This window comes from Neolamprologus brichardi, chromosome 20, assembly GCF_056152115.1.
Source record: "Neolamprologus brichardi isolate AB-2024 chromosome 20, ASM5615211v1, whole genome shotgun sequence".
Classification (NCBI taxonomy): Eukaryota; Metazoa; Chordata; class Actinopteri; order Cichliformes; family Cichlidae; genus Neolamprologus; species Neolamprologus brichardi.
The window spans coordinates 3,995,371-4,018,398 of NC_142123.1; the positions used below are offsets into that span (position 1 = coordinate 3,995,371).

The following is a 23,028-nucleotide window of genomic DNA, read 5'->3' on the forward strand; positions in this document are numbered from 1 at the left end:
AGGCACTATATTTTTATATTTTCTTAATAAATTGAGTATAAAATAAAAAACAATAAATAATAAGTTATCGAAATTGTTTGTGTTTGTTTAAATATAAACCTACATACTACTTTATTTGTATTTTGTATTCCTTTGAAGTTTCAGAAAAGCTTTTACCTTATTAAGACACTTGCATTGTCATATTATATTTTTATTTTGTTGAGCTGTATGCCAACTTATTTACATAAAAGTTAAATAAAAGTGGCCTATTTGTTAGGTCTAAATGGCTGCACCTTAAGGCTTAAGATAAATCTTATTGCTTATATCACAGCGCCAGTTTCTGCTGTCCATTCACTGTTAACTGTAGCATAATACTGTAGGCAGGTTTTGTAAGAATATTATTCATTTCGTTTTTCCCGGGAGGTCAGACTTAATTATGTTGTGGGAGCGAGCAGATAATCCTTTTATCTTCAATTAGATCCAATACCACAAGGTGGCAGTATTGAACAGAAAGTGCAGCAGCCCACTCCCCTTAGCATTGAGCGGAAAGGGCCTTTCCTGGCAACTATATGAGCAAATCAAGCTGCTGATATTGACTAATATCTGCTACAGTGTAGGCCACATGTAGCAGTAGATATTACAGCCGATTAAAACACTTTAGTTTTTAAGTTGAAAGCATGTCTGCTCTTTAATGTCTCACAGTATTTCCCCATTTTTTACAGTCATGCTTCGGCTCAAATCAAGCTCTGCTGTTTGCACTTCGGCACAAACATTTTATATTCTGAATATTTGATTTTCTTGAATGAACTGCCAAAACATTTTTCCTAGCAATAAAATTTTGGAAGCAGCCTTGACAAACTGCTGAAACTGAGCCAATCACACAGTGCACTACTTTGTTTACCTTAGTGGGATATGTTAAATAAAAGTAGCCTCTCAATAGCTGCACCTTGAAGCCAAGATAAATCTTGTTGAGATCAAAGCTCAGAGCAGTGGCCAGCAGTCAGCTTTACAGACTTTAATGAGCCTTAAATCATATTTTTTTAGTCAAATAATGAGGCCGAGGGTATACTAGCTTCCAGGCTCTTGTGACAGTCTACAGCTAGCAACCCTGACATACTGAGTGATGATTAGCTCTAGCATTGTGCAGCGATGACTCATCATCTTTCATTTCTTTCTGAAAAAACCATAGAGGCTCTTTGGATCCTGATACATTGATTTAACACAGATCAAAGCCAATGCAACAGCATGATAACTTTAATGAGAGCTTGATGAAAACCTATGGCCCCCTATAGTGAAATGACATCACTGTACGTTCACTCTGAGACATTTTTGAAGTAGAATAAGCCAAACTATGATCACGAGCCCCTGAGTTAATCTATTACAGCTGTTCTGACTGTTTTAAGGAATAAAAATATCAAAATCAGTAAACCACCAAGCTTCCTCTTTTGTTTACGGGTGGATTTGATTAACCTGCTCACACTGTAAAAATAAATATCAAAATTAAGCTCTGATCCACCATCTGCTATTTCTCTAGCTTTCCTAAACACAGCAATCTCCTCAATCCCTTATCCCTTCTGACAGGTCTTCTTATCTTCTCCTCTTAATCTGGGAATTAATCAGGGGGACTATGTGACTGCAGTGAGAGCTGCCGTCTCCCAGGGACTGGCTGGAATTTGAAGCTGTGGGTGTGGAAAGTGTTTCTGATGGCTTTCTGCATTCTTCTATTGGAACCACATGTTAGTGGCTTTCAGGAAACTCCGGCACAGACTCAGGGGAAGGCAGCTAATCCGCCCCTGCATCGCCGTCAAACCGAAGCAGGCAAAGACAAAGGGGAGCCAATATATTCCCCCTGAAAGCCATGCACACTCCCGGGGAGTGAGTTCAGCTTGGCGGGGCTTTGTCCCGCAGCGAAACTCTTTTTCTCAATTCACATTGAGTTCTCAGTCTCACAGTTTGACATGAATGCCCTGGCATTTAGTAATTCACACCACATGGGATGTACCGTGCAATTCAATGTTTCCTTGACAATAACGTAAATTGTTTGGGGAGATTTTTCTGAAAACGATTATTAGGACAGCATTCAGGATCATGTGAGTGTATTTCTGTTAGATTCTGCTTGTATGGATGCAGAAGACATTTGACCTTGACCAGCATGCAAAATATGCTGTGAGCCACAGTAATCGATTAAACACCTCACATGGTAGGACATGCATGACAAATACATAATCATCTGTGGTTATCTACTTTATTATCAGTAGTGAAGTGTGGTCACCAGGTTAGTTTTTCCATTATGAACCTGCCACTTTCCCCTGATGCATGGAGTGCAACTTGAAGCGAAGCCTAGCGGGCTGCACATTCACTCTGTACACTTTCTGCACAGCAGGAACCTTTTTTCTTCCTCCACAGCCTGTAAAGTATTTTTGCCTCATAACCACATTGCCAGTTATATTTGCATCACAAACGTGGTGGCTATTGTTTTGCAAAAGAGTCATTGCTTAAATTATTATAACTGAGATGGTTTTTGTTCATTTTGAAAAAAGAAAGAAGAAAAAAAAAAAAAAATCCATCTTCCCCAAAATAGTTTGCTGCTGAATAAGACAGTTAAATTTACATGGAGCCCTTTATTACTCACGCACAACACAACAGACATTAAAAGGGATTAATATGATACATTTTTTACATGCTTAAATAATTCTCCTCTTTGGTCTCAGCACTGTGATACAAAACAAGAACTGGAAACGAGAACGTTCGTATTAATAAAGTTGGGTTTTGTGCAAGATTCTCAAGTTGGCCTTATTGTTTGCAAAATGCCTGTTCCAACAGTTCTGCATAGCAACACGTCTCTAAGTTGATTTATATAAACGTTTGGAGGAAATATTCGAGTCAAATCCACAAATGTACATCTGGGATCGTGTATGGGTGACGACTGTAATATGCTGCGGCTCAGTCAGTGCATAATGGCGAGCTGGCATTATTATGGTCATGTTGGCCAGGAGAGGATGCTGCCTGGTTCTTTGGCTTTCATCCTCAGTGCCACCAGGCCTGTTGGCTTGTATTCGGTCTCGGGGCCCTCGATGGAAGCTGACCCGAGGCCTCCTGGGAAGCCGTGGAGAGAATAGAGACTGTTGATGCCTGGATGGTGAGGCGGGTGATGGTGATGGTGCGGGTGGCTGGAGGATGTGGGCATGCCCATGAAGCCCTGCAGATTACTGTGGGGGTGAGGGTACGGACTCATGCAGGATGAGGAGATAGAGTCGGCCCCTAGGACGCAGCCTGCACCCGAACCGCCGCCTCCTCCTGAAGCTGCCCCCGGCCACAGATTGCCCTGCATCTGGATAGGAAGAGATTTAGAATGATATCAGCAAAAGTTTTAATATTGTTCAGTCCTGTACAGTGAAACAAAAGCAATCTCTCAGCAGGTTTTATGATGTTAAGTTTACTGCTACAACATACATGCCATGTGAGAGCTACATTGGCCTACCTGGTATGCGTCATGGCGAGGAAGAAGAGAAATGTCATATGTAGCAGCAAAATGGTTGCGAACCTCCTGGATCTTCCCATAGCGTTCTCGTTTCCTCCATTTGGCTCTGCGATTTTGGAACCAAACCTTTTAAAAATAAAATATATTATAACACAAAATAGTATAACAGTAAATTTCCAGAAGACAACTTTTCGTTAGGGCATCATACTTTCTTCTGATTAAAATAAAAAAGGTGTCAACTGTGATGGAGTTGCCCTGGCATACCTGAACCCGAGCCTCAGTGAGCTCCGTCCGCAGCGCCAGCTGCTCCCGGGCGTACACGTCGGGGTAGTGTGTCTTTTGAAACACTTTCTCCAGCTCCTCCAGTTGAAATGTGCTGAAGGTCGTGCGATTACGTCGCTTCTTGTTTTTGCCAGATAAGTCAATGGAGTCAGCGATAGAATCTCCTTGTAAACCACCGCCTGGCTCTTTGAGCTTGCCACAACAGTCCGTGACAATCCCAGGATAGCCCATGGTTTTTGGAGTGCCTTTGTCCCGAACTGAAGCAAGGCAGGAAAACGCAAAAGTTACACAAATTCTAACAGTTTTTTTTCTAAGTCCATCTGCATCAATATATACACTGAAATTTAATCATTTGAGACTATCATTGCTTGAAGATACAGCTTAAATGACTTTTTATGGAATGCCAAATTTGATTTCGATTTTATAATTGTTTAAGTACAAATCTCTGCAAACATAATGAATGATCTGTTTTGTTTGTCTTGCTGCTGCTCATTTTGATTTTGTGTACTTTCCTTTTTCTTTTCACATAGTTCATACAAAGCTGCTGAAAGGTTTGTCAGGCCCTTGTGCAAAGAAATAGAGATGAGCAGTCCTTTTGACACCAGCACAGCTCACCTGGAAACAGCTTTGGCCCACATGGGCACATTTTAAAACCAACACGCTGCAGTTAAAATAAACACAAATTGTGTATCACATCAAAAGTTTTGTTTGTGATGTATGTGACTATTTTCTCAGTTTGATTCCCAAATTATGCTAAAAACCGTGAGCCGCCAGAGAAAATGCACAAGCAACACAAATTCAGATTTACTCCAATTAGCCAGACGAGCCATATTTAGGTAGAAAATACTCAAAAAGCTGGTGAAACTTTAACCTGCTGATTTAAATATGCAGAACAAAGGGCATTTTCAGGGTCGCCTACACTTGATAGGAACTTGTTGAAATATGTCACAAATATCTGAAGAGAGGAATTAAGTGTTATTTATACAGCAGCAATACACAGCAACAGTCCCGTCCAGGCTCTTTACATTGCATGCAGAGAAAGTCTAAGAGAAACACAATTTTTTTTATCTGTTAAAGCACATGATTGTTTTGGACTAATTCTATATATTCTGCCATTTACATTCAGGAGTGAGGGGAAATCTCAAAGCGTTACTTTCCTTCCTGTTAACAGACCATGGAAAGGCCTCCTCCTGCAGAGTTTGGATGTTGTTGTCCAAGTTCATTATGTTTAACCCTGAGCTACGAAACAAAACCACTTTCCATCTTTCAGGGGGCACTCACTCGCTCTGGGCAGCTGAAACACTACTTTGCTGTGCTCTTAATTCAATATAGGGCCCAACAGAGAACACTCTTTATTGCAACATTAATTTCCTCAAGTCCATTAGTTCCAACCTTACACCACATGCTGAAAATATACTCAACTGCAGGAAAAAAAAGGGGGGCATTGAGCTTTTACCTTGTCAAGCACCCATATCCGCTATGACTATACTCAAGTGTAATTGGAGATCTATATGAAATGCAGGAAAAGGCAAAAAGGAGATAAGTTCAAAATGAAAAGGCAGGAATATCATGCTGCGAGCACGATGAGCTATTGTTTTGCGACTGTGGAAATTTAAATGGCATTTTTCCAGGCATCTTGCTGTGGATTTTAATGTTTTAAATTTGGACAAAATGTTACTCCGAGGTTTTAAAATATTCTGAATTTGTTCAGTTCTGAATAAAGAATATTTATTAGCCGTGATTTGTGTAGTAAGTTATTATAGCACATAGTATCTGTGGAGTATAAGAAGGTTAAACATGATTGCAAAAAAATGAATATGTGTGGCCTATTTCTGAGGAGTAAAATAGGAATAAAAGAAATATTAAGCCTGTGCATGCAGTTTATCTAAAAAACTCAACTGTGGCAGCTACGCTACAGTCACAAACACAAACAAACTGACGTAAAGAAAATGAGGGTCAACGAACATGATTATAATAAATACAAAAACAACGAGCAATCATTAAAACTGAATTTTTCTCTTTTCACCAAAATAATTTACATCTTCCCAAATAACAAATGAAAGAAAGAAAAGCAAAAAGAAAGGACTGCTTTTCCATTTCAGAATCGTTGGGTTTTTTCTATATAGTATTTTAAATTTTTAATCTTTTAGTGCCCGACGATAAAGCTTGTTGTGAACCGATGCCACAGATCGGCTAATCACCATAACTGAGTTAAAATCTGACCGTTCTAATTTTTTTCAACTTTTATAGGAGAATATAGCTGCTTGCGAAAAACTAGAAAATATTGCAAACCAATGTAAAAAGTTGTTTTTTTGCGTTAAACTTTCTTCTCACTGCCGACGAAACAGGAAGACGCGTCTGCTTTTGAAAGTTTAAAAGAGAAAACGTAAGAACACACGCGCGCGCACGTGTTCTGCACGTACATGCGCTGGTTCACACACTCGCACCAATAAGCATTAAACTGCAAAATAAATCAAACTAAGTAAATAGTTATGAGTGGAAATCTTGCGCATGTCTGTGTGTGCGCACGAGATAAAGACAGAAAAGGAAAAGGGGACGCACGCACACCTCATTTTCCTTGAGCAAGAATTAAAATAAAAGTTAATTTCTAAAGAAGCCGGCTGATATTATCGTGTTATCATAAGTAATTGTGTAAAAGAAAATTTAATTAACGTGTTCGCTGTCTTTGGCATTAACTTGAATGAAACTAATGTATATTATTCTGGACACTGATATAACAAGAAGCTTATCGGGGCTGATATCCTCTGCTCCTCTGCAGAATCATCAGCACCAATAAACAAGTGAAAGACCACATAATTTCTTCAGGCTTCAGTTCAACATATACAGCGGTTGCTTTCCTTCCCAAGATGGACATTTGTGGGCGATCGTGTCAGACATTTGTGCAACTCCGTGCTTGCAAAACAAAGTCAGTTCTGTTTTGTGTGACCAAAAAGTCTGCAAAAGAAGGAGAAACTGAAAGCGTGAGCGTCTGCAAAAATACAGAGATACCAAGCTGAGTGCTGGCCTGAAAAGAAGAGTAGTAGTCTAATGACACACCCAACTTGCTGTTAGGCTGACCTTTAACCTCTGTAACTTCACATCAAGGACCGTTAAGTGAAAAAAGAAAACTTGGTGACATTTTTATTGCAACCACACTTTTCTTTGCATAAATGCACTTTTGTTTTGTTTTTATTACTATATGAAAAATACACAAAATGCAGCATACTAAAAACAATTTGTAAAAAGGATCCATTGAATTGAATAACCAGAAAAAAAGTGTAAAATGATGTCCATATTTGATTTTCCCCATTTACTTATTTTTTTCAACCAGTTGCCAAGTGAATGATGGCGAGCATTTTCTTTAGAAAAACCTAAGTTACAAAAAATTAAATAAAATTTAAAAAGGGGGTGGGGCAAATCAAACGTAAAGTACTTTTAATGATTCTTATTTGACCAAAGCCCGCTATCAAGCTACTGCACTTTGTTTTAGTTAAAGCTGAGATAGTTAAGACGCGGCTAATCCCAGTAAATGTTCACTTTTAATTGTAGTAGAGGTAGGGATGTAACTCCTACTGCCACTTTCTGTCTTAACTCAAAAACTCTCTAACTCACCGTCCGTGTTGTTCTCATAAAACGACGGTTTGCCGCTTATTGCCGCCCCTTTCTGGTCCTGGTTGATGCTGTCCAAGAACTTGCTGTGTTTGGACGGTGAACCGGTCGGGTTCGCTGGAGAAGCGCCGTGCGTAAAGTCCACCGCAGCATCACCAAACCTCCCCATTGCGGTCGCGTAGAGATCCCCTCTCAGGCTGAGACGGTGTGGAAGAGGAGGCGGAGGAAGGTGCGATTTCTGGAGCTCATCGCAGGGGAGAAAGGAGCTGGAGCCGCCGTGCTCGAGTCCCGGAGAGTTTGTTGGCGTCCTCCTGCTGGTCTGCGAAGAGAAAGGCAAACAGCTCTCCGTCTCCATCTTACAGGTCCAGCAGGCTGCGTCGACAACAGCAACTGGGTGCCGTTAACGTGGGCGCCCGAGTGAGAGATTTTTTTTCTCCTCTATGTTCATGTCAAGTGGGTGGGATTTAACAGATCAGAAACAAAGACCCGTGAAACCGGGACTGATCGCGCGCCCGCGCACGTGTGTGTGTGTGTGTGTATGTGTGTGTGTGTGTGTGTGTGTGTGTGTGTGTGTGTGTGTGTGTGTGTGCGAGAGACAGACAGAGAGAGAGAGAGAGAGAGAGAGAGAGAGAAAAGGAGCGAGGTAGGGGGAGAGAGAGAGCGTTTCTCCACAAGTCTGACATAATCCGCCAAAAATTCAATCACGTGTGGTTTCTGTCCTTCCAATTAAGCATTTAATTTCTGTTTCATATACTGTTACGATCCTAATCACGAAATCAAGCGAGACAGGAGAGGCAGGCAACAGACGGCGCAGTTTACGCACAGAAAAGTGACAAGATAAAAAAATAATAATAATAACGATAAAAATGGCGGATACCATAACTCTGCCCGGTAGTTCTTTATTTCATTGAACTTAATTTTTTTTCATTCTAATATATATGTTATATGCATTAAAATTATATATATTATAATTCTGATCTATATGAAAAACAGGTATGAAGTATTGAATACGTAGCAACGTTATTTTTATTATTATTTCTTGTAAATCCTATTGATGATACATATATAAACTTGTCCTGTGACCAGAAAAGGTGACATATATATATATATTTTAAATAAAAGAAAAAATAGTATTCGCTGTTTTGTGACATTTATTTGTGATATTAAAATGACTTTTGACAAATGGGGGAAAGCCCCAGTGTTGCTCTTGGTGTCTGCGGTGTCCATTCAAATGACATCGCTGGGACGATAAAATTGTTATAAATGATCAAATAAGGTAATTAATGATAAAAACATTAAAAGTGTTTTTTTTTCCACTGTGATAACTTTTTGTTTTGTTTTCATTTCTTTTGATTTCTTTTGTTTTTGCTCTTTTTTAATAGATCATGAAAATTATAAAATTATGTTCGTTAAAAATACGCCGTCAGTGACTAAAAAAATGTTATAAATATATATTAAAGAGCACATATCCTTCCCAGGAGCTCGTTTGTAAAGGACGAGATTTTAGAGGCGGTATGAAATGCTTTTTTAACCGCAAGAACATTTCTAATCCAAATGTGAGTAGGAAAAAAAACCCTCAATAAGCAGCCATCTCTGAAACCCAATAATCGGCCGAAATATCGGTAATTGTTACCGTAGAAGTCAGACAGATTAAATGCAAAAGTTTGTTGCATGTGTGTGAGTCATGTGTCTTCAGTGTGTCGTTCTCCTCTAAACTCTGATGCCGAGTTCATGCGGCTGTGCTAAATAATAGTGAAAGAAATAATAAAAACAAAACAATAGTTATGAGGCTCATAACATTTCCCTGCTGACACACAGTTTTAATTATGTTATTTTATTCTTAGATTGTGCCTTTTTTTCTTCTTTTTGTCCTGTTAACTACGTGACATCGGCTTTAATAAGAGTCTTCTACTATAAAACAGCGATATCAAAAATAAGGTCATAAAATTATATTTTGTGCACTAGATCAATGTTTCATTTTTGCCCTTTAGATGAAAACATCCTCAGAAACAGACTCAGCATTAACTGAAAAGGCTTTTTGATTAACACCTTATCTCTGATCTAGACAAACCTCATGTAAACACTGTGCACTTACCGGGTTCTGCCATGGTGCTGTTGGGTTTGGGGACATCTCTCTGGATACCTGAGGCCTCACACGGCTCCGATGATGGACAAGTGCGTAAACAAGGGTCCATTTGGCCAGAGAGGCCACATGAGCTTCCTACAATTCCAGTTTATGCTCTTCAGTATCGTCGTATCCACCTTCCATGCGGCTGAGTGTGGGGAATTCTCTGCAGAAAGAAATTTTCCACACAAAGTGAGCTACAAAAAAACTTAAAGAAATCTGAGAAAACTTGCAATTCTTTCTATAAAAAGAAATAAAACAAAAAACAAATCCGCCAAATGAATCAATGAGAAATATATTAATAACAATCACTGTCCATTATGGAGTGAGCAGATGATAAAAAAATAGCTTCCTCCTTTACCCGTTCTCTCACAAAAAGTGTGTTTCTGGAATAAAACAAAACTTTTTCTGGACTCGAATCTCGAAGACAATGCTGCTTGTATTAAAGAGAAGAGCCCCTTAAAGTTTAAAATGATTAGTGACCTTACATATAAGGCATAATGACATTTATGAGTAACATGACTTAGATTAACATGTGTGGGTCAGTCGAGTTGTCATGTTAATCACAACCACAGTGCCACCTTTTATCCTCCCACACTCTAAGTGTGTTCCTCCTCATAAATTTAAGCTTAGGTGTAGTTGCCTACTTGTCTGGCTGACCACCATTAAAAACCTCTCGACACCGTTAGAGGTGTACAAGTTTTAAGATGTACATATTGCAGCCACGTATATATGCTCCTCAAATCTCATGACAAGCGTGCCCTCGGCGGCCCGAGGCAGCAGAGCACTCTTTCACAGACCCAGCGGAGTAAATGCATTCCAGAAATGTGGGCAAGAGGAAGAAGGACCATGCTATGATCTCTGAGCTGCCCCAGGTTACAGTGTTTATATGAATATTGCATCAAGAGAGCACAAGATGCAGTGGATTGTGCGGGTATGTTAGAGTTGTTGAGGAATCAAGGTCTTCTTTAGGTCTATAGAAATTCATGTGTGCTGTGGCTCGGCTAATCAATCTTGGTGTTGAGGAGGATCCATTCATTCAAGAACTTAAAGCTCCTACTTTTAGACTAAAATAGATGTTGAAATTCCAGCCTTAAACCAAGTAATGTACTTTTCCATTATTAAACGAGCACATTATGTGCAAATCTGAGTAAATCAGACAGATATGTATGTTTGTAAGTATGTGTTGGTTAAAAACACTGAAATAGCAGAAAATAGCATCAACTCTCCTGGTATATGACATGACCAGCACCGCTCACTACTCCCTGCGGTCTTAAACCCTTGTCCTCCAAGTCTGTCCTGGGCATGACCCTGTACAGGAAATCAGTTCAGCCTGTTGGGAGTCCTACAACCCCCCCACCACCACCACACCACCACCCCAACCTCCTTCCACTGCCTCCCCTGCTCTGGGCACAGACAGATAGGATAAAGGTGACCCTGCACTCTCACTGCACACTGTGCAGCCCTCAAGCTAAAGTCACTTCCACGTCTACGGGGCGACCTGTGAAACCTTACATCCTCTCACTTACACACACACACACACACACACACACACACACACACACACACACACACACACACACACACACACACACACACACACACTTTAATAGTCTGCTGAGCAAAATATTCAGGCTCTATCAGTGCAATATGAAGGTGAATACAGTTTGTCACATGTGATCTAGTCTTTCTCAGTAACTCCCCCAACATCCAGACACACACAAACACACACACACACACACACATGCAAACACACCCCATCCCACCCCAAAAGCAAGCAAGAAGATGGAGGGGTTGCTACGATCCACCTGCCACATGGACACCATCACAGACTGCCAGCTAGAATGAAGTACAGCTTTGGCTGTCTTTGTCCGGGTATCAGTGCCTGGGGCCTTTCCTCTCACGTTCAGGGTGGCGATTCAACCTGAGGTTTGCATTAGAATAGGAGAAGGATTGCTAATTTAATTAGGCACCATGAATGCACAGAGATGATCCCATATGCAGAGCCGGGGCTCCTCTCAGAGGCCTCCCTCACATCCTCCAGTCTATGTCCAGAAGCTGTAGAGCCAGCTGAGGCTGAGATTGACAGCTGCCGACCTCGGGGTCAGTTGGCTAGAGAGGTGCATTATGGGAAGCTAAAGCTTAAGTTGGTCTGCTGTAGTGGTGCTTGTTTGGGGAGTGGGGGGTGGGGGGGTGAAGGAAAATGGGAAGTAGGACTGCTGTCCTCTCTCTGACCTCATACGAGGCGTCATAGTGCACACTGGAACCCAGTGAGCGTTAGCAGCAAAAAGGACCCACAGCCACAACACACAGTAGAAGACCTGTCCACATCAGTGATGAAGGGACACAGACTTACGCAGACAAATCAACTATAGATGTTTTGTTTTTTGTTTTTCTGATAAATTTGATTGCATGAAACAAAACTATTTTCCATAGAACTTTGCAGGAGCATAAATCGCTGAACAGAAACGTTTTTCCATACATCTCCGCTACAAAGATCACCTCATACTAAACTGCTCAGTCAGCCCCCTGATGATTTTCAAACCAGAAGACACCGTGTGACAGTCTGCACTGACAAAGAGTGCAACATTTCAGAACTAATTAGAATGGAAATTGGCATTAATATGACTAATTTATCAATCAATCAATACATAAATAAACAAAATAAAAAGATCTGCTCAGTGCAGTTCTCTATGTGTTTTAGAAATGAGGGATTTCTTGATTAAAATTCAAAGGCAGAACTACCATAAAGGTGCATGTAGGCCACAGCAATACTAAAGTTTATGAAAATTGTCAGTTCTGTCAGTTTAAAATAATAATAATCACGATGAGAACTTTTATGTTATACATTTTTAGCTTTTTGGCGCAAATGCACAAAGGAACCAGTCTCTAACAGGCCTAGTTGAACCAAAAATCATTGATGTTATCTGAAACATTTGCAGCTGAAGGGTGCAGTCATACAACAAGCTAAAGGCCCCTTGCAGGCGTTAGCTTCAACTCTAACGTCTCAGCACTTTAAAAGGAGCATTTAACATCCTCTCTATCGGCCATGAATGAGGAGGCTCGCTCTGCACAGTAGCGCAGACACAGAAACGCTGTGTGTCCGGCAACATGTCGTTATGAAAGCGCAGTCTGTCGTGATAAAAGCCTCCATGCTCTGAGTGGCTTAATGAAGGACAGACCGGTGCAGCCTCACTCCGCACAATCTCCAGGAATCCGTAAACATGCACCTCAGCAAAACCATCTGGATGTATCGGCAAGGCCTCGATACAGCGGACACACGCCAGAGCCAAAAATAAATAATCCCTAAATGCGTTTAAAAGCAGGCTGGGGACTTTTGGCAAAGCGGCTCTGATAGGCGGTGACGCATGCGTAACGGAGACTGAAAAATAGCCCGCATTTTCCCGTAAAACAAATCTGGGTCGTTTGTCAAGTGTCAATTTATGAAGCCGCATATCAATTTTTATTTTTATGATTTAAATGGATACTTTGCTACTCTCAGCTGGTCCATTTCCCCCGAATGAAGTCAAACATAAACTAGCAGACAATCAACGTCGCAGGTTTAAATAAGCATGGATTAGAAATGGTCAATAAGGCTGTTTCCTTGATGTCGATGGATTTTTCTGTAGGAGATTTGCGTCTGATATTTGTTTGCTTTGACCACTGGACAAGTTTTTTTGAGTTAGCATTTTTTTTTTTTTTTTTTGAGGTAATGGTTTATTTCTGGGGGAAATATATAATATAGGCCCAACATTGGACAAATTGCTCCTAAGCGCTGCTCTTGAGGTGAGTAGCCCAAATTTGATTGATGCTGGTTTAAATCTACCCACGACCAGAGTCTCGGAATTGAATTAGATGTGGTGACCAGCAATGAACCGCACGGACCGGAGATCATGGGATTTTCATTATCCAGTGCTAGAAAACAGGAACCTCCCCAGGTTGTCCTGTCCTGCAGACACTGCGGGTTTCCGGTGAGATGATTAATAAAAAGGTCCAGATAACCGGTGCTGCTAAGTCTGGAAATGGATAAACAGCACGCAGAAAGCAATGTCAAGTAGGCTCTAACACGAGTTTAAAAAATATGTAGGTCTAAATACAATAGTTCTTAAAATGCATATGCAAAACCTGACGATGACAAACGGAAGCATAAAGCCGATTGGTTTATCGCCACTTCTGTGACATTGAAATAAAATCGCTGCTTTAATACAGAACTCCAAAATTGATTTTTAGAGACGTTTTTTATATTCATCATTTCTTTGAAGAAGCCATTAAAACGTATTTTCTCACGTGTACGAACGTCTGCTTTAGATATTAAAAAAATATTTATGGTATAAGTTGTATTTTTAAAAGAAAATCGGTAATAGAAAGAAGAAAAAGGTTTATTTTTTTCCTTTTTTAAAAACACATTTTCGTTGCGCAATAATGAATTGTAACATAATCAAAGAAATACAATTTATTTCTATTTGTTTATTGAGTTCAATTTTTGTAAAGAAGTAGAATAATATATATGTAAAAAATGCCAAATACATTTCAACGAACGAAATGAGATATTTACACTGTGACGCTGAAATTTAGTGACATTAATTATGAACTGCACGAAAAGAAAATAGAAGTTATTCTGCAACCACTTGATGGTCAAGTGTGTGCAGATTAAAACATCGAAAACATGTCTTATTATTTATTACATCATTTTTTTTTAAATTTAAATCAATATAACAGATTTGCAGCTCTATTTGACGGAGAACGTCAAATAGCTGTGTTGTTGAGTTAATGTTCCTCGTCTCATCTTCTTCTTCTTCTTTTTCAAGATCGCAGCTTCCATTTTACCGTGTGACAGTCTGTATGATTTGTCTGGCACTGGCACAGATAAACAGACGCACACAGGTCTGTAATCCTGAGGCTCCAGACAGGACCTGCGGGTTTGGCAGCGGCTTCCGTCTCCAACGCATCAAATGAGAAAACTCCTGACGCACAGGAGGTCTCCGGTAGCCCAAAACCTTTCAGCTATATATTCTGGACAAATACTTGTAAAAGTCTCCAGAAGAAGAACAATTTTTTCTTAAATTTGTACTTTTTTCACGGAGTGTCTCTCAATAAATCAGCCTGTTTGGGGAGTTCAGGGAAGGGAAGGGTTGACAGCTGCAAAAATGATAAGCAGTTAAACGTGATAATATTTCTCTGTTGCTGTGATAGACTATAATAGCATACTTAAAGAGGTGATAGATAGATAGATAGATAGATAGGAAATGTTGCCTGATAATAAACATTCAAATTGATGAAAAATAAAAAAATATATACATTTTTTAATCAATTTTTCCATGTAACCTTTTTTTAATCAATTCATAATAATCAGATTAGAGAGCAGAGATCGCTGCCTTGATGAAATATATATATTATACTGATGAAATATTGATGAAAATATAGTTCTGATTCAAATCAGAAAACAATCAGTTCCTATCTGCTGAATTCCAAACCCCCTGGTGCAGCACAGCCCTTTGTTCCTGTCCAACCAGATACAGCTGTACAAGCCAAACTCCACAGGGATAGCGGAGGTCAACCTCCCAGCGGATGCTCTGGCCCATCCTGCTACTGGTGCCCCGAGGGCCTGGGCACAGTGCACGACCCCCAAGACAGCCACCCAGACACACCATTCAACCACTGACTTCATTGAAGCCAACATGGTGGCTCTAGCTTTTTGTGTCAGCTCTGACTCAAACACTTCACATTTGCTTTTATTGTGAGTCAGAAGATGCTGCAGATCAACATCCATGACATGCAGTGGACACAGAGATTCACACTTTTGCATTTTCCCTTCTCCAACCTGGAAAAGATTACTTAAGAAGGGATCTTTTTCCATGAATGCACAAAGTCGTCACTGTGTGACCTGAAAGGCTTCACGCAGGTGAAAGTGGTCCAGTTTTTTTCTCAACAGATGGCTTCCAGAGAAGGATGAGTCGGTAAATGAAAAGAACTGTGACACATCTGAATCAGACTGTCACAGCTCTGCTGGGGAAGAGCAGGCAAATTAGACTGAGTGGAGTTCCACCAAAAAGGACATCTGAGAATTCTGCCTGTTTATAACAAGAAAAAGCAAATGACCTTGGGGGCTGAAGTGGCTGGATAGAAAATAAACTGTTTGGAATTACTCTGCACATTGAGGAATAGAAAGCAGCTGCAAAAATCTGAACTTACTCACTTGATTTCTCAGTGATTTGGAAAAGCTTTCAGCGGGCATATTACACTAACCTCTAGGCTTAAAGTGCAAAAGCATGAATCGTAATGTTTTCAACATGTTCTCCACATTCTTAAAGCATATAAATTGTGCTGCTGGTGTTCCGAGGTATGCTCAAATAGGGGTTTTTTTGCATTGAAATGTAGGGAAACAGCCCTGCTACAGACAAAATAAAATAAAACTAGCTTGTTGCAAACTCAGATAAGTTGAGTTACGTGACAATGGAGCAGCAAAGTTTAAGGGGTTTAGGTAATGGTAATGAAAGCTGCCGTGGGTGAGTGGTGCTCGAGCAGTCCAGTGAATGACACACTGGAGGCTACGCTTGCACCAAGTTTCAGAAAATCTAATTTATGGCCACTTCGCAGCAGCTGGATTTGCACTTCCGACCAGGGGATACTATTACCAAACACCACGGAGAAGGCTGATGGATATGCAGGGCGTTGGAGTCTTGGTCTTGTTATTTTGCCTTTTTCTGACACACTAATACACTGTATATTTACAGAGACGTTCACTCAAGCAGATATGTGCTCGCAAAAGTGCACGCTCGTCTAAAGGTTATCACACCTCAACATATTGTGTGCTCTTGATTTGATTTGAATTTTTCCCATTAAATATCCTTGCTTTTATTTTCCCCACTATGTGTAACTAAATTCTCAGTAAGTGGATGGCACTGAAAAGGAAATAGCACATATTTATATGCAACGTGTCTCACTGAGTAATTTAGAACTAAGTAACCTAGAAAGACTTAAAGCCTGACAGCTACAACATTAGTAACACTTAGATCTGTGCTCTGGGGCTACCCTAATGTCTATAAATTGAAGACTGACTTTGAAGTCTGAAACGTACTAAAAACTATCACTGTTTAGTGCTATTTGGTGAAGAATCTGACCCTTTTTCCCTTCCTCCATTCATTATTCAGGGAAATTTGACAGTGCTGATTATAGGTATGAGTACTTTTTAGTCCAGTCCATAAAATATTGACTCTGTGCACAGAAAAGTAAGGATTTTAAGCCCTGCCATGGAAAGTCTAGTCAGCTGTGACCATAATTATTCCCCAAGATCCACCGGTCACTGCCTCTGTGAGAGTGTAATCTTACAATAGACCTTTCTACGTTTGACAGCGTTGTTGTCCAAGAATAATTATGTATCACCGACACTAAATTTATTATCCGATGTGCTGAGGTTTATAAGTTTGTTGATCAGATAATCCCCAAAAAGACATATACAGTCATCATTTAGTCTCAAATTTCAAATGTTCAAAAGATTTCACTCCTCAAAGCAACAGTTGTTGCAGTTTTGGACTGGTTAATCCTCGGTGTCTTCAGTGGTACTTTTAGTCTGATGGTTTGTTGGTGTAGCGTGGAAAACAAACCCGCTACACTACATATTTGTCAAAGGTCATTTGACGAATGCTAGGCTAGTGGAAATGGCCACTATGCTCTCGGTTTGGAGACCTGACAATGAACTCGGAAAGGTCAACCACCCCCCAGACTGCTTCCCCTCTGGCCTCCAGTCTCCACTCTCCAGTCATTGCCTGGGGACCAATCACCCCGGCTGCCCTCTCTGTCTCTCTTTCCCCCTTTCCCTTCTTGTTCGCTATCTGTCTCCCTCACTCTCACTCTTGCGGTCCCTCTTTCTCTCATTTTCTCTCTCTCCAGGCTCTCTTCACTTAGTCCTTTCAAGAGCTCCCTGTGTCACCAGACTGATTAAAACAAACACTGACCCTATTTTGCTATCTAATCCAATTGTGCTCTTTTTCTTCTCACCGGCCCTGGAGCACGCAGAGTATTAGGTGTCCTGGGAGCCACAGGGCCCCCTTCTGTGACTGATCTTAGATTTCAAACACTCAGGAACATCACATATGGTGGGCAAAGAGTAAATAAAGTCTTATTAAAATCAATTTTAGCACTCGTGCAAACAGGATTTCCCGTGTATCTTGAGTAGGATTCTTTAATTGTTGTAGTTGGTGAAACTGTGCCTGACTGTATACATTTGCAACTGAGGTAAAAGTAATGAGCTTCAAGCCTTGGTTTGAGCCCTGCTGGTGAGGTTTGTTGAGAAAAGACTGCTGCTTATTGTTTTATTAATAAGGGCATGTTGGTCTCAGGTCAGGGCTTTACCTTTGACCCTAAGGAAAAGACTACAGAGAACCAGCTTTTGAGAGTCAAACAGGCCACTGTGCTTATTGAAGTCTGTGTGTGTCCACAAGCTTTAACAAACCATTACATTTTTTAGGACACTATTAATTCTTATTGCCTTATTTTTAGGACTTCATGTATAAATTTGCTATTTGTCCTGTCGAGTTCCTCGCTCTTTAACTGTGGTGTCAGAAAATATTTCTTGCACATGAAAGCCATTTGACTTCGTTTTAGTTAAATTAATTTTAATCTATAGAGACAGCCTAGGAGTGTTGTTTGTTTTGTTTGGCTAGCTTCAGCGCTATTGTAGATATTAGATATCGCTGTGGATTTTAATCATCATGCTCTGAAACACAAAACGAGTCTTCGCAGTCAGCCTGAGCATTAAGAGCCACGTCACAGTAAAGTAAAACAGGGTTTATGTGCATGGAAATGCTGCGGGATGACGGTAGTCCATCTCACGGAGCAGCATACGGCTTGTGTCTCCAACTGTTGGGAGCCGGCAGCAACATGCTGACACTTTAAAATGGGTGGACTCTCAAGCTTCAATTTCATTACATCAGATCATCATCCACAGTGACATTAATGATACCATCTAGTGGCGATCAACAGTTATGTCAACTATAATTTAATGTCTTTTCATTTCACCATTCATTCTGTGCTTGAGGGCTAACATAAGGTACTGCACTTTACCTTAGCTTAAAATATAAACATTGGAGTTTATTGCATTGATTCAGGAGCTTTATTTAGACATTACATATTAAAAGGTTACATGGCTTAATGCTTCACAATGACTCTTTTCTGAAATATGTTTAGTTTCACTGTTTTATTACGTTTTCAGATCAGCCCTGTTACTAGTAATGAAGTGATTTTTTAAAAATCACTCTACTGTATCTTTATTTTGTGTCTTTTACACATTCGTATCCAGTAAATATGTATAACATAGTTGTGTTAAATGTTAAACACAGAATGTGCCTTTACACACTTAAGTAACGATGAAATTATATCATCAAAATTCTGCAACTCCAAATGATTTTGCTCTTAAGGTTGGCTCATATATCGAGAGCTGAGAGTGTAACAAGCAGGCAGCCAGACAAATGGCCTGTCAAACAGGCACCTTCACTGTATGGAAACCAGCTTTGATTATAGCCAGAAAGTCTTTCGTGGGCTTTGTGAATTATGGCCAATTACCTTTACTCTCTTATAATAATCATTTGTTTTCCCTACTGTCACAAGCAGGACCTTGGAGTTGCTATTACCTAAAGCTTCAGTAGGCGACTACAGGTTGAAATATATGGCCATAATCATTCCCACTAATGGTGGCAGCTCAAAGCAAAGGCAGTACTTTTTTTTTTTCTTACAGAACCCAGAACTGTACATCAAACTCAGAGACCAGCGGGATTTTATGGCCAGGTCATTTCTCCCTTTACTCTGTTGTTTATGGTTTTAATGGCAGACTGTTGCCAGCTTTCATGGCTGCAGTGGGTGATTTTAACTCAAAGGCAAAGTGCTGCTGACCCCAAAGTTAAGCATCTTTACAGCAGGAATGACACTCTTGCTTAATCACTTGAATCATTCTGTCAAAGCAGCAGCTTGTGGATATAACAGAGTTATAACCAGCATTCAGCTTGGTAAATGAACTGGTACTTATTTGGTGCCTTTCTACTCAATTTGAGCACTCAAAGCTCCTTTACCCAATCAAACACATTCATACAGTGCTTTTATCTTTATCTAAGCGCTTTTATCGAGCATTCACGCATGCATCAGGGGCAACATGGGGTTCAGGGATGAAAGGAGGAACCGGAGAACGATCCACTGACCCTCTGATTGGTAGACAAGCTGCTCTACTGCCTGAGCCACATCTACCTTCTTGTTTATTGTTGGTCAAGATGCTAAATAGGAGGAACACTTATCAGTGAGTACTGGTATTCTAATCGATTTCTTCTTTACGATCATATCCATTATGTTATTTAACATTTGGTATTGAGGGCACTATTTGTCTTCACTTTATAACAGTGTGCATATGTGTGTGCTTGTGTGTGTGTGTGTATCTTCATGTCAAAATGGGCTGCTAGAGACACCTACTGTGGCAAAAAATTACTGCAAATATGGTTTTAATTAATTTGTCAGGTGTTAATATGCCTGTCTGTGACTTTGTCAATTTCATGGTGCAGCATCAGCAGCATCAGCAACAACAGTCACAACGATTTTCAGGTCTGTAGTTGAGATCACAATAAACACTGAGTTTCAAGGTAAGAGTGGTCAGACCTGTGAAAACGGAGTGAACGTTAAAGTGAACTCACCCCCACCTTATGAAATTCTCAGCACACCTGCTTTCTTTAAAAAGCATAGATTACGTTTATAGACTCTGTAAAGAAAACTGGTGAGAGAGAGATGTATCTAAAGACCCCGGAACAACTGCTAAGACACTCATGAACAGTGTTGGTCAAGTTACTTGAAAAAATTAATCAGTTACTAATTACTGATTACTTCCCCCAAAAAGTAATCCCGTTACTTTACTGATTACTTATTTTCAAAAGTAATTAATTACTTAGTTACTTAGTTACTTTTTAAAAACACGATTTACAACCTGAATAGGTGATAAAACAATAGATCTTTCAGCCCAATTCTACTTTTTCTGCATAATCCATCATACAAAATGTAATCAAATGGAAAAGTCTCTTTTTTAAAACTTGTTTTATCAGTTTTAATCGTTTAACTTTATGCATCAAGCAAAAATTTAATTATCTGCAACATTCTCTGACTGGAAGAAATTTGTTTAATATTTAAACCTATTTTCTGCACATTCCAGCACATAAAATAAAATATTTTTTGTGTTTACACTCAGTCTTTCAAATAGATGCAAGTAAAACACAGCAGAAAATAAATAAAGTCAAAGACTAGCGGTCCTTTTGCTCTATTTTCACCTGCAAAGCAGGAGTAAGTTAGGCGGAGGTTTACCCTGGTGCAGGTGTGCTGCAGCGGTCAGTGAAAGAATCCACGAGTTTCTCTGTGAATTTCCCATTAAGTCGTAGCGCACTCAGTGCTTGCTTGGAAGTTTAGGGTTTTTTTCCGCTATAAAAAGAAGTTTTCTTCCCACGCACAACGGACACTAATGTTTTTGTCACTTTTTATGGAATCAAACTCAAAGTAAGGTCAGTACTTCCACGCTTTAAACGCTGCACGCTCATACTCTCTCCCGCACTCGATATATGATCCATTGTTGATCTGCACACAGCTGTTGTCAGGAATGTCGCACTGGCTTACGTCACTGTCATGAGACATTCTAGCAAAAAAATCACGGTTTTAGTAACGCAGTAACGCAGCGTTCCTACGGGAAAGTAACGGTAATCTAATTACCGTTTTTGCAATAGTAATCCCTTACTTTACTCGTTACTTGAAAAAAGTAATCGGATTACGCGTTACTGCCCATCTCTGCTCATGAATGACAAACGAAGAAAAACAGTTCTGCTGAAGAGACACCTCATAACCAAGCTGAAGCGTGCTAAGATTATAGAGAAAGATTATGCATACTGGAAGCATGTCCTTTGGTGAGTAAACTAAACTAAAACTCGAGCTCTTTTGCCACAGAAACATTGCTTGTGTTTAGAAAAAGGATGGGAGAGGCGTACAACAGCATCCCCACCGTGAAGTATTTTACTGTGTATTTTACAGTTTCGTACTGTTCTTCTAGCATATCATTAAATTTACATAAATAGACTGTGATTTTACATTTCAAATGTAAATAAACGTAAAATCACTGTAAATGTAATAAAACATAATTTTCTTGTTTTTTAAATGTATCTGTCTGTACATATGCATATTGAGATTGTTAAAATACATTCACAAATGTATCATAATTTCACAAATATTTGTCCATTATTTGAAAGATTGAACTGTTAAATTCAAATGTAATGCTATGGAAAAATATATAAAATGATTCTTATAAACTTTTTTTTACATCAAATAATTATTATTGTTATTGTTATTTAGGGCGATCGTGGCTCAAGAGTTGGCAGCTTGCCTTGTAATCAGAAGGTTGCCGGTTCGAGCCCCGGCTCGGACACTCTCTGGTCGTTGTGTCCTTGGGCAAGACGCTTCACCTACTGGTGATGGCCAGAGGGGAATTATAAAGCAGTATATGAATGCAATCCATTATTATTTAAACCAACTGTTAACTGTATATTTCTGTACATTTAAGTATTATTATTCATATTGCCGCATTCATTGACCTTTTTTATAGGTAATTTCATTGTTTAATCACGTTAAATTGTTCCTAATTTAATGTTTAAAAGCACTTGAAAAAGGCAAAATCCCATGTAACATTAGGGTGCCTGTAGCTCAGGTGGCAGAGCAGATCAGCCACTAATCAGAAGGCTGCTGGTTCGATCCCAGGCTGCCTCCTGGCTGCGTGCGAAATATCCTTGGGCAAGACTAACCCCATGTTTGCCTACTACTCGCCTCAGTCAGTGCTCCCCAGGGCAGCTGTGGCTACAATGTAGCTTGCCATTGCCAGTGTGTGAATGAATGAATGTAGCGTAAAGTGCTTTAGCTGTGTTGTCATTACTGAAAATAACCGTATTTTCATGGGAAAGTTATTTTATGGTATTATTTTGGCGCCCCAGCTGCTGGAATATTACTGTTTTTTTAGGATTTCTTTTTACGGTGTAGGAGTATTATACTATGGGGCTGAAACTGGGAATCTCATCAGTGTGGAAGGAATGATGAAGAAAAAAGGTAGGTGAAGATTTTGAAAAAAACTTCAAGCAGGCAACAGCAGAACTGGGTCTGGATTATCCCTTTGACCCAAAACATACTTTGCTTCTGGTCAAGAACTACCTGCAGAGGACCAAAGTGAACATTGTTGACCAGCCTGCTCAAAGCCCTGACTTGAATCACATTAAAAATCTGTGGTGTGAACTTTTTCCAGTCACCTTTCTCACTCACTATGTATTAACAGACCTCTCTGCATTGAATCATATCTGTTATTAACCTCTGTCTCTCTTCCACAGCATGTCTTTTATCCTGTCTTCCTTCTCTCACCCCAACCAATCACAGCAGATGGCCCCGCCCCTCCCTGAGCCTGGTTCTGCCGGAGGTTTCTTCCTGTTAAAAGGGAGTTTTTCCTTCCCACTGTCGCCAAAGTGCTTGCTCATAGGGGGTCATATGATTGTTGCGTTTT

At 39.9% G+C, this 23,028-nt stretch overlaps 1 protein-coding gene across 1 annotated transcript; it reads right to left on the bottom strand.

Annotated features, from left to right (window-relative positions):
- Positions 1 to 2,612: 2,612 nt before the first annotated feature.
- On the bottom strand, positions 2,613 to 7,756 carry alx3 (ALX homeobox 3). The gene is made up of 4 exons (XM_035904137.2): positions 7,355 to 7,756; positions 3,725 to 3,999; positions 3,461 to 3,586; positions 2,613 to 3,310 (listed from the first exon to the last, which is right to left on the bottom strand). The coding sequence occupies exons 1-4, from the start codon at positions 7,704 to 7,706 to the stop codon at positions 2,960 to 2,962; spliced, it is 1,104 nt and encodes a 367-aa protein (XP_035760030.1). The 5' UTR covers positions 7,707 to 7,756; the 3' UTR covers positions 2,613 to 2,959.
- Between the last annotated feature and the right edge of the window lie 15,272 nt (positions 7,757 to 23,028).

What these genes read in the sequence shown, in the direction of transcription:
- alx3 (XM_035904137.2), bottom strand. Translation starts at nt 7,706, where the DNA reads ATGGAGACGGAGAGCTGTTTGCCTTTCTCTTCGCAGACCAGCAGGAGG. An exon ending in TTATGAGAACAACACGGACG is followed by an intron (nt 4,000 to 7,354) that starts GTGAGTTAGAGA and finishes GCCTTGCTTCAG; the next exon opens with TTCGGGACAAAGGCACTCCA. An exon ending in TCACTGAGGCTCGGGTTCAG is followed by an intron (nt 3,587 to 3,724) that starts GTATGCCAGGGC and finishes TATTTTTAAAAG; the next exon opens with GTTTGGTTCCAAAATCGCAG.